General features: G+C 48.3%; 4 protein-coding genes across 4 annotated transcripts; 2 read left to right on the top strand and 2 right to left on the bottom strand.

Moving 5' to 3' along the window:
* Positions 1 to 156: 156 nt before the first annotated feature.
* Positions 157 to 2,807, bottom strand: FPOAC1_008433 (uncharacterized protein; the record flags this gene model as incomplete). The annotated part of the gene is made up of 2 exons (XM_044852875.1): positions 157 to 2,136; positions 2,184 to 2,807. 2 exons carry the CDS (start codon positions 2,805 to 2,807, stop codon positions 157 to 159), a joined length of 2,604 nt encoding a protein of 867 aa, XP_044705545.1.
* Positions 2,808 to 3,423: 616 nt separating this feature from the next.
* FPOAC1_008434 (uncharacterized protein) lies at positions 3,424 to 7,020 on the top strand (the record flags this gene model as incomplete). Its single annotated transcript, XM_044852876.1, has 3 exons — positions 3,424 to 3,518; positions 3,577 to 6,667; positions 6,721 to 7,020. 3 exons carry the CDS (start codon positions 3,424 to 3,426, stop codon positions 7,018 to 7,020), a joined length of 3,486 nt encoding a protein of 1,161 aa, XP_044705546.1.
* Positions 7,021 to 7,553: 533 nt separating this feature from the next.
* FPOAC1_008435 (uncharacterized protein) lies at positions 7,554 to 8,491 on the top strand (the record flags this gene model as incomplete). Its single annotated transcript, XM_044852877.1, has 4 exons — positions 7,554 to 7,839; positions 7,957 to 8,045; positions 8,101 to 8,251; positions 8,310 to 8,491. 4 exons carry the CDS (start codon positions 7,554 to 7,556, stop codon positions 8,489 to 8,491), a joined length of 708 nt encoding a protein of 235 aa, XP_044705547.1.
* A 719-nt stretch (positions 8,492 to 9,210) lies between these two features.
* Positions 9,211 to 11,080, bottom strand: CCT1 (T-complex protein 1 subunit alpha; the record flags this gene model as incomplete). The annotated part of the gene is made up of 3 exons (XM_044852878.1): positions 9,211 to 10,734; positions 10,789 to 10,874; positions 10,993 to 11,080. The coding sequence occupies 3 exons, from the start codon at positions 11,078 to 11,080 to the stop codon at positions 9,211 to 9,213; spliced, it is 1,698 nt and encodes a 565-aa protein (XP_044705548.1).
* Positions 11,081 to 11,174: the final 94 nt, after the last annotated feature.

Genomic DNA, 11,174 nt, shown 5'->3' on the forward strand with positions numbered 1-11,174 from the left:
TACCCTAAGTCGACCAAGTGTCGTTACGTAAAATATTTGCCAGCATCGAACGATAGATGTATGAAGTAAAAGTAGTAAAAGTTTAGCCAAGGGAGGCTCGCTATTTGAACAACTGATGTGTTATAGTTTAGTCTCGGGTAGTTTGCTGGGTACTGGCTACATCCATCCTTTGTCCACAACGCTTGATACATTAATCAGTATTCTCTTGCCTCCCATGATTTGTCCATATTTTAATATCCTTTCATTCACACTCATATTGAGGAAGTGTACGAGTCCGAATTGCCCATACTCGGCCAACAATAACCCCGTTAAAACCTGCGCTGTACAGATATTGAAGCCAGCGCGACGGAAGAATGTAACCCATTGACTATCACGAAAGTCAAGGAATCGTCCAAACTGAGAAGCCGCTAAGGAGTAACGAGACATGATAGACATCGCCCATTTTGAAAGTGTCTCATCTGCCCCGGAGATCAAATACGTTGAAATGCCAGCTGGAAGACTGGTGGTGAAGCGGACGAAATCCGCATAACCAGCCATGTCGGAAGCACTTAATGTTCCAACGTACTCGCCCTGTGTGTTTGCCTCCGACACTAATATATAGAGAGATTCGTATTTCTCACTCACAAGCTTGACGCGCTCACGAAATGGCGGTAGAATGATCGACCCCGGAAGAGGTTTTTGTTTCACTCTAAGTACGGTGGTCATGATCAAGCCGGCTGCGGGACATAGAGGCACATCAGCCTCAAAAGCCAATGGTGAGGTCACTTCATTCCTTTGGGTTGATCCCGGAGACCAACAGACAGTATTATGTTGGGTGAAGTCTCGATCAATAAGCTCAATAAGCGGCCAGGACCTCTCTATGAAAGATGAGACGTTACGGCTTAGGTCCGTTGAGATAATGTAACTGCATTTCTCTCCAGACATGTGCACGAGAGGTGCCGGAGCTTCCTTCAATACTTTTGGTGCAACTTCTTGAATTGCGTTGCACATGTTTGAGCCGCCTGACAGAGTTTTTGGTATAGGCTGCACATTTGACGGATGAGTATCACTGCTTGTTCTGGATCTTTTCGGTTGCCGGAGTTGCATGAAATTGAACAACAAACTGCTTGCAGTAGTTAAATTAGTGTCTGCCAATAGCCGCTTCTTTCCTTTGCCATCAGTCTGACTCTCCAAAGTCTGACGCCGTGACTCTAGTAGATCATCCAGTGACGGCACATTAAGAGACATGTGGTTTTTGTTGGGAGGAACGTGTTCCGGAAGAGCTCGACGAGAGATGGTCTCGTTGGATTGAGCTTCTTGCTCAATATCTTCGTCTGACCAGACTTGAAATATCATTGGCGTTGATCGTGAAACTACATAATCTCGACTGCATAAATGGGGAGACTGTAACCGCAGTAGCTCTCTACTCAGAGGGTCTAGTTGTATGGCGGCTTCAGTTAATGATACCCTGCCACTTCCAAAAGGTATGGGCGTCCATTTCAGTGATGAGTCGAGACGACTCAGGCCTTCGAAAGATGGGAGATGAAAGGCAGAAGCTAGCTGTTGGACTAGCCACCTGAACTGTTCTTTTGAGCTTGAAGAATGGTTACTCCATTCAGGATTGGGTATGTCAAAATCGACTGTAGGTATCGGCAAGCGTAACAAAGCATCCGCTGGGTTCAATCGCTCCTGTTCCAGTTGCCGGTTTGCCTCATGATGCTTGCTGTCTAAGAAGGCTTGAAACGCGTTTTCGAAAATTGCTTCTTGTTCAACTTCAGATTGTAATAGCGCCTGAGGATCTGTTGTAGTAGGCATCAAAGCCGCAGTCACAGCATCCGGTTTCGAGCTAGATCCAGGACTCGATGATAGCAATGGCAGGTCCAATTTCAGTTCGGATAGTTTCTTTGATTTCGGGCCAAGGAAAGCTGCTGTGGCCGTTGGAGGAGAGCTAAATACGTGCGACAGACCAGGAGGTTGAGGGTCGAGGCAGTCATTCTCTACATTTGACTGCAACCTTTCAATTGTCGTATTGATAGGACTGCTTGGCTCCGAGGTCAGATCTATGACTGCCACATCAGGTTTGGGCACAAAAGGTTTATATGGTTCAGATGCCGGAGACAGCAAAGGAGATACAGGTTTCAAGCACGCGCTGGTATACTAGAAGAGTGTTATTTTAGAATCTTATTGAATTTGAGCACACTCACATTTCTTAAAGCAAAGATCTGTCTAATCTGTGTTGGTGTATAGGTTTTCGTAAGAAATTCGAGATCGTACGTAGATGCCACATCATGTGCTGAACCTGGTATTTCATCAATTTCCATCTCACGGACGGCTAATGTTTGCCACCGCGATACAGTGGATGGAAATTCAAGACCCTCGTCCTTTTCAATACTGACTTGGGCTAATGGTAGCCATGCCTTGAGAATGTTGCATGACCCTGCGGATTGTATATCGTCTAGATATTGGTCAATTTCTCCCCTTGTATCATACCCTAAATCAAGCGATTCAGATGGAAACCGTAACTGTTTTGTTCGTCCTAAGAAGGGGAACACAAAAAAGGTCGAGACAGATGGATCGACTGGGACTTGATAGTCTTCGTGCTTGATAGGTGGATCAAAGAGGATCTTGGGACGAGGCAGGTGTGCTATAGTAAGACCTGCTTGTTCGACAATCCCACTCGGCTGGTTTGGTTCCGCAATCTTTTGAAGTTGGCGAATTTGATCTCGAAACCTATACGGTGCACCTTGATGATCGCAAAGAAGGCCATGGCCAAGACCATAGTCAATGACAGAACGGTCTTTAATAGTCGATACTGTAGATGTATTCATGTTTGAGGGCTGACGGGCTTGCCATCAAGCCAAAGGAGAATAATACATGAGAGACGAAGTTGAGGCTTCCGAATTGACGTGTTTGAATTTCAGGTGTAAGAGCAAATCTTAGCGATTGCATGCCTTCTGCTCCTGCCTCCTTTCATGGGCACTTGTAACATGTCAGTGACCATTATGCGCAATAGGCAAGTGCGATCCATAGAAACAACACCATTGCTGTTTGAGTGAGCCCTACATGCAGTATAGAGCTATGGATGACTTATACTTAGGAAGAACCGGAACATTTTGGGTCATTGAGGCTCTCGTCTTTGTTACCTATATCTGTAAATCTACCTGATAAGAAGGTAGATATAAAATTGAAGCATGCTCCCATGATAACGGGTGGGTTGTACGGATAGTGCCTAAGACATGGAGATCCATTTCCTAGGTTCCTGCCGGGTCAATAAAAACCCCACTACGTCCGCTGTAATCCGTGCTAACTCCGGGGGCTAGTGATGCATCTAACCGCACCCTTCCATGCCTGGAGCTTTTGTAGCTCTTCATCGAAGATCAAACCATAACAGACGTTGATCTCTCTCCTCTTCATACTTTATCGCTCGTTGACAATTCGACAGCCATGGCATACGTTGCGCCTATCCATCGCGCCACAAGCATCCGCCATGCGCTTCGAGCTAATGTGCTTGATCCCGATATCGATGATTTGATTGTAGCGTAAGAGCTCCAACACCTTCGATGACGCTTCGAGCCAGTGCTGATTGAGGTTTCACAGCAAAGCGAATCGACTCGAGATATGGCGCCTCACAGAGGAAGGGCTGGTATGCCAACAGACAAAGCTTGTCCATGGCACAATATCGATGTTACAACGTTTACGACCTAAAGGATCTGAGACCGACCTGCTGTTCGTTGGAACCGACAGGCTCCAATATTTCAATTTGATCTGGAACGACGCAACAAAGCAATTGGAAACCATCGAGCGAGTGATTGAGGATTTGGCAGAGCCATACATGCGCCAGTCGCAAAGCCAAAACAAATGTCTAGTAGATCCGACTGGACGGTTCTTAGCAATGCATCTTTGGGAAGGAGTACTGAATGTCTTTAAACTTCCTACACGCAAGGGCTCTACCAACAAATTGGAAGTGCTTGACCAAGTCAGACTCACCGAGTTGTTCATGAAAGCGAGCACTTTCACCTACAGCTACACTAACCATCCAACCATCGCATTCCTATACAAAACACAAATGGATCAGGAAGAAACTCGGCTGGTCATATATAGGTTAACTCATGACGACAAGGGAAACACAGTGTCCAAGTTCGATCCACATAAAGACAGGGAACTCGACGTCGAGATTCCCGACCCCTACGCCTCCATGCTTATTCCCGTCCCCTTGGATGAAGAAAAGCGCTATCATGTACGAAATAAGGAGGGAGCCAAACCACACTTAGGTGGTCTTCTCGTTATCGGAGAGACTCTCCTTACATATTACGATGGCCAAACTCACAGGAGTGTGTCCGCAGGTCTGAAGGATCCCAGAATCTTCGTAGCCTGGGCAGAATACGACAGCACCCGTTATTTGTTAGCAGACGACTATGGACGACTCGACCTATTGACCATTCGGACGAATCTAGAACCAACCGGCGTTGTCGTGATAGGTATGGTCCTCGAACCATTTGAATATGGCAATTCTCCTGTCATCACTTCGAGAGCATCCAGCCTGGTTTACCTTGGCGATGGGACTCTTTTTGTTGCTTCTCATCACGGCGATTCCCAGCTTTACCAGATCAATATCGAAACCAAAACAGTCATGTTGGTGCAAACTTTCTTAAACAACGCCCCAATCCTGGACTTCGCCATCATGGACATGGGTAATCGGGAAGGTGATACGCAGGCTGGTAATGTCTTCTCGTCTGGCCAGTCAAGAATTGTAGCAGGTTGTGGTGCGTACCATGATGGTACTCTGCGAAGTATTCGAAGTGGTGTCGGTCTTGAAGACAGGGGTGTTCTTGATGAGTTAGAGGGAACCAGGGGCTTGTTCACTCTTCACTCTTATGGCTCTGACATGATCGATACTTTGGTTGTGTCGTCCATCACCGAAACAAGAATTCTCAGTTTTGACCCTGAAGGAGGCATTGAAGAGGTTTACTCCTATCAGGGGATGTCGTTGGATAGGGAGACGCTGCTGGCATCAAACCTTTCCAGCGGACAACTACTTCAGATCACACCCAAGTCGGTTGTCTTACTCGACCCTGAGGGCGGCACAACAATCAGCAAGTGGGATGTACCAAGTGGGAAAATAATCACAAGAGCATCGGCGAACAGCAAATGGGCTTTGCTGTCGGTTGACGGAACCTCTCTTGTTTCATTGAATCTACTAGAGAATTTGGCAGTCAATGCACAACAAATCAACGACAGCGATACTTCGCAACCTGACCAGATATCATGTATTCATGCTGCCAGAGATTCCCCAGATCTTGGAGTAGTAGGCTGGTGGTCTTCAGGTCAAATATCACTAATCGACATGGCTTCACTAAAGCCTCTACACGGAGAGTCTATGAGGCAGACCGAAGATAGCGCCACAGTCCCGCGTGATGTCGCGCTTGTTCAACTACATCCCCCTGACATTTCGGGCCCAACGCTTTTAGTTGCAATGGAGGATGGAAATGTCGTCACCTTCAATGTGTCTACCAAAGGTTTCTCCGTCTCTGGTCGCAAGAGTGTGACATTGGGTAGCAACCCGGCTCGCCTTCACATACTCCCCCAAGAAGATGGCACGTCAAATGTATTTGTGACCACTGAGCATGCAAGTCTCATCTATAGTTCGGAGGGGCGAGTCATATTCTCGGCCACAACCGCCGACGATGCCACTTTTGTTGCGCCCTTTAACTCTCATGCTTTCCCGGACTCTGTGGTTCTGTCGACAGACCAGCATATTAGGATTTGTCATGTTGATCGGGAGCGTCTGACCCATGTGAAGCCCCTCCCTTTTAATGAGACTGTCAGGCGAGTGGCATACTCTCCAGGACTCAAAGCCTTTGGCCTGGGCTCTATTAGAAGAGAATTGGTCAACAATGAGGAAGTTGTTACAAGTTCATTCAGGCTTGTTGACGAGATAGTCTTTAAAGAACTTGGATCGCCATTCCCTTTGAATGGTTCAAGTACTTTGGAACTCGTGGAGTGTGTTATCCGAGCCGAGCTACCTGATGTTGGTGGAACCCCAACCGAGAGGTTCATCGTTGGTACAAGTTTTATCAGCGATGGCGGAGTGGAAGATCCAAGTGGCACCCTCGGACGTATCCTGGTCCTTGGTGTTGACGCAAATCGTCAAGTGTACCAGATCGTATCCCATAATCTAAAAGGCCCTTGCCGCTGCTTAGGGATGATTGGAGACAACATCGTAGCTGGGCTGTCCAAGACAGTTGTGGTGTACAGCTTCTCACAGGAGACAAGCAGCTCTGGTTCACTGCAAAAACTTGCTGCTTACCGTCCAGCTGCTATTCCTATTGATATAGATGTATCAGGAAATATGATCGGTGTAGGCGATCTAATGCAATCACTGTCTTTGGTTGAATTCATTCCGGCACAGGACGGCAACAAAGCGCAACTACAAGAACGAGCAAGGCATTTCGAGTCACTCTGGACCACTGCAGTCTGTCATATCGAAGGGGAAAGGTGGCTAGAGGCGGATTCTCGAGGCAATCTTGTTGTTCTTCAACGAAATGTGGATGCGCCGACAGAACAAGACCGCCACCGATTGGAAATCACAAGTGAGATGGGCATTGGGGAACAAATCAATCGTATTCGAAAGCTCAATGTTCCAGCAGCAGAGAATAACATAGTGCATCCTCGAGCATTCCTTGCATCGGTGAGTAGTCTTTTCACCCCTGTGGGCAAGAACCTCAGACTAACATCTACCAGGCTGAAGGCTCGCTGTACCTTTATGGCGATATTGCGTCTCAATATCAGGATCTATTGATGACATTCCAGTCCAGGATGGAAGAGTTTGTTCTTGCTTTAGGCAACGTTGAATTCAAGCTGTGGCGTTCTTTCCGCAACGACAACAGAGAGAGCGAAGGTCCTTATCGCTTTATAGACGGAGAGATGATCGAGAGGTTCTTAGACATGGACGAAGAGCAACAACAGCTGGTCTGTGACGGACTTGGGCCGACTGTTGAAGACATGCGGAACCTGATCGAAGAGCTGAGACGGATGCATTAAGTTATTATCTCTAATAGATCAACGACTTGATACTACCCTGATCTGCCTCCTGGGTTGTTCTCCATGAATCCAATGCTAAGCTAAATGAAGGACAAACGGGTCAAGGATGATTGGTCAGAAACCATCAAGTCATATAGGTAGATAACGAAGAGACGATATTTGGCTTAATATGGTAAAATAATGTCCTAATAAATCAAAGACCAGTTCATCTGCTGATTGAAATGAATAATTGAGAACGGTATATCGTCATAGTAATTGATGTTATCTATATCTATATCACTAAGAAACCTGGAAGATGTCGAGGCGAAAAAGGAACCCATATGCCCGGGATAGATCGGAAACCCCACCCGAAAGTGACCGGACCAATAGTGAGTCTTCAATTTCCGAGCTCGAGTCAATCTGGAAGCCTGAGGCCACATTTTATAGCCAAAACTTTCGGCAAAGCATCATCAGCCGATTACTACCAAGGAAAAGACCTCAACCTTCCCTTCGACGACCTCACCTCGCAACGCCACACCCCACGATCCCTCACGATGGCGACCCTCGCGACCGCTTCTCGTCTCTGCCTGCGCGCGGCTGCTAAGCCCGTTGCTCCCGCCGTCCGCGCCCTCAGCACCACCGCCGTTCGTACCGACAGCGCGTCCGCCTCTGGATACTCCAGCCCCTTCAAGTTCCAAGGAGAGTCCAAGGGCTCCCAGATCCCCGATTTCGGAAAGTACGTCTCTACTGGCAGCGAGGGCAAGAACAAGCTCTACTCGTACTTCATGGTTGGCGCTCTCGGTGCCGTCAGTGCTGCTGGTGCCAAGAGCACAGTTCAGGGTGGGTTGAAATCCGGTCCAAGACTCGATGTCTTGCCATTGGGCTGCAATTGGTGTTGCATCTTGCCGGCAGGGCATCGGGCCTGGCCAATTGATGGTTACTGATGATGGATGACAGAGTTCCTGGTCAACATGTCCGCTTCCGCCGACGTTCTGGCCATGGCCAAGGTCGAGGTTGACCTTGCCTCTATCCCCGAGGGCAAGAACGTTAGTTGGGATATGGTCTAGGATAACGGGGTCAACATTGCTGAACGGTTTCCAGGTTATCATTAAGTGGCGAGGCAAGCCCGTCTTCATCCGACACCGAACCCAGGACGAGATCGACCAGGCCAACAAGGTCAACATCTCTTCTCTCCGAGATCCCGAGGAGGACAGCGCCCGTGCCAGACAGCCTGAGTGGCTTGTCATGTTGGGTACGTGAATACAACATCGATGGATAGCATTTCGGAATTTGTATACTGACCATCCCAGGTGTCTGCACCCACTTGGGTTGTGTGCCCATTGGCGAGGCTGGTGACTACGGCGGTTGGTTCTGCCCTTGCCACGGTTCTCACTACGACATCTCCGGCCGAATAAGAAAGGGACCCGCCCCTCTCAACCTCGAGATTCCCGAGTACGATTTCCCTGAGGAGGGCAAGCTTGTCATCGGCTAAGCGAACGATGTAAGAGTAAATCTTTATAACGGAGAAACGAATAAGGGGAGGGAAGTGCATTAGACTGGCGGGCGGAGCGAGGACCACAACACATACGCATGCCCACACCGAGACCCCTGGGTGGGTTCGAGTTTGCTGTTTTCTTAGACGTGGCCTTCTTTGTCCATTTGTATAAAAATAAAACGTCCTAGGAAAAAATTCAGTCGACAGGTTCAAAGCCAGGGTTGAAGGAAAGAGCAGGAGAGTGCAAGATGCGTGCTCGCATGCGAGACGGTGTACTAATTGAATTTCATTGTGTTCAAAAACCAAGGCATCGATTATTATGTGAACCAGGAAAACGCAATTATCCGACATTGGATCTTACAAATATTGATAAATCTTTGAACGATATGTAAAATTACCTGATACTGCTTAGATCTATAGTGTACTATATGGGACCACAGCGGCCGACCAGGTATAACTGATCCTGGTATAACACGGATTGCCTCTTCATGATGGGGTGACAATACAATGGTGACTATTGTAACTGTTTATTCTACAGTATTTACTTGGGATATCTCAACAAATCCAATTGGATATGCCACAGTGATACTTTTCTATACATCTCAATATCATTGACTTGATACCATCACCACACAATCCTCAAAAAATACATTCAGTCGTCAACGGACATAACAAGCTTTTGACTCTATTGGTTCAGTCCGAGCTCATTAGTCGTCTTAGTGACCGTGTCCATCATCCTCCCTTTGCTCGGGATCCAACTTGATCAGAGTATCGATACGCATGATGCTGATGCAAGCCTCAACGGCACTCTTCAGCTGTCGGACCTTGCTCATGCTAGGCTCCAGGACACCGATCTTGATCTCGTCTACGACCTTGCCCTTGGTGAGATCCAGGCCGTAGTTTTTGTAGCCCTTCTTTCGTGCAATGGTCTTCTCATCCTCACTGCCGTCGCCCTCTTGGATACGCTGCGACAGGGCGTGCCTTGATCGAAGCTGAGCGGTAAGCTCTGCGGCGTCCTTGGCGGCGTTGACGGCCAGGGTCTTGGGAATAACAAGAAGAGACTGAGCAAACTCGCCGATGGCAAGCTGCTCTCGGGAGCCAACGGTACCAGCAAACTCCTCAAGGTAGATGTGAAGAGCTGTCTCGACAGCACCACCGCCGGGAACGATGCTACCGCTTTCAAGAGTACGCTTTACAGCGCACAATGAGTCGTGGACGGATCGCTCCATCTCGTCGAGTGTAAAGTCGTTGGGGCCACGGAGAATGCAAGATGCGGAAGAGTGTGCCTTGGTACCCTTGACAAGGATGCACTCGTCGTCAGAAATGCGCTCTTGGACAACCTCCTCGGCGTATCCAAGGTATGAGGGGTCGAACTTCTCATCACCGTTAAGGTCAGAGAGTGTGCTGAGCATGGTAGCGCCAGTAGCTCGTGCAATTCGTCGGAGATCCTCCTTCTTACATCTTCGAACACCCATAGCACCCTTCTCGACAAAAGTCTTAAGAACCAAGTCGTCAATACCCTTTGTTGTGAGGATAACGTTGGCACCGGCCTTGAGAATCATCTCCACTCGGTCAAGAACCATGCCCGCCTCGCGAGCTCGGATCTGTTCAAGTTGTTGAGGGTCGTCAATAGTAATCTGAACACCAAGCTTCATACGCTCCTTCTGCAGGTTCATGTCCAAGATTGCAATCTTGGCGTCCTGAATTCGTGTGGGCATAGCCTGCGAGGCGACAGTACAGTTCAAGGCGTAACCCTTAACGAGGACGGATTCAAGAGTGCTCTTGCCATGGGCCTTGAGAATGTTGACAGCCTTGACAGGGTACTTGGTCTCGTTTCGGTTGTTGGTGGACTTGACAGCCTGCATAGCATCGACGACCATGTTGGAGAAGAACTCTGAGTCGGCTCCAATAATCTTGCTGGACATGGATGTCTTGGCAATGTTGATGAGCGATTCGCGGCCAAGATCCTCAACCTTGATGCTAACATTCTCGTTCAGGTACTTGATGGCCTCTCGTAGGGCGAGTCGGTATCCAGTAATGATAGTGGTAGGGTGTATCCGGTTCCTCATGAGCTCGTTTCCGCGACGTAGCAGTTCGGCAGCGATCAGAACGACAGAGGTGGTTCCGTCACCGACCTCCTTGTCTTGTTGTTGCGCAAGATCAACGAGAATCTTTCCGGCAGGGTGCTCGACATCGAGAAGGCTGAGAATTGTAGCGCCGTCGTTTGTGACAGTAACATCCTAAATTGAAATATGAGATACGGTCGACCGCAGGACGAAGGATAGATTGCATACACCGATATCGTCCACCATCATCTTGTCGAGGCCGCTGGGGCCAAAAGAACTCTTAACGACATTGGCAATAGCCTGTGTGGCAAGTACTGTTATTTTGTTAGCATGTATGATCGTTATGTGAAATACCAACATCAACTATGCTCAAACGTCCCTTCCCCCACTTCCCCCTAACAGATAGCAAAAGGCGGGACAATATAGACATACCGTTCTGGTCTCTAATATCAGATCCGGAGATCTTCTGGCCACCCAGGAAAAGGGTGCCGTTTCTGGGCTGCTCAAACATGGAAGCCATAACTGCCAGCTATGGTTATCGTCGACGTAGAAATGTAGTGGCGTCAACGAGGTCGTAGAGATGGAGTCAGGAAATTCTACCAGCAGGCTACCGT

This window comes from Fusarium poae, chromosome 3, assembly GCF_019609905.1.
Source record: "Fusarium poae strain DAOMC 252244 chromosome 3, whole genome shotgun sequence".
NCBI classification, from domain to species: domain Eukaryota; kingdom Fungi; phylum Ascomycota; class Sordariomycetes; order Hypocreales; family Nectriaceae; genus Fusarium; species Fusarium poae.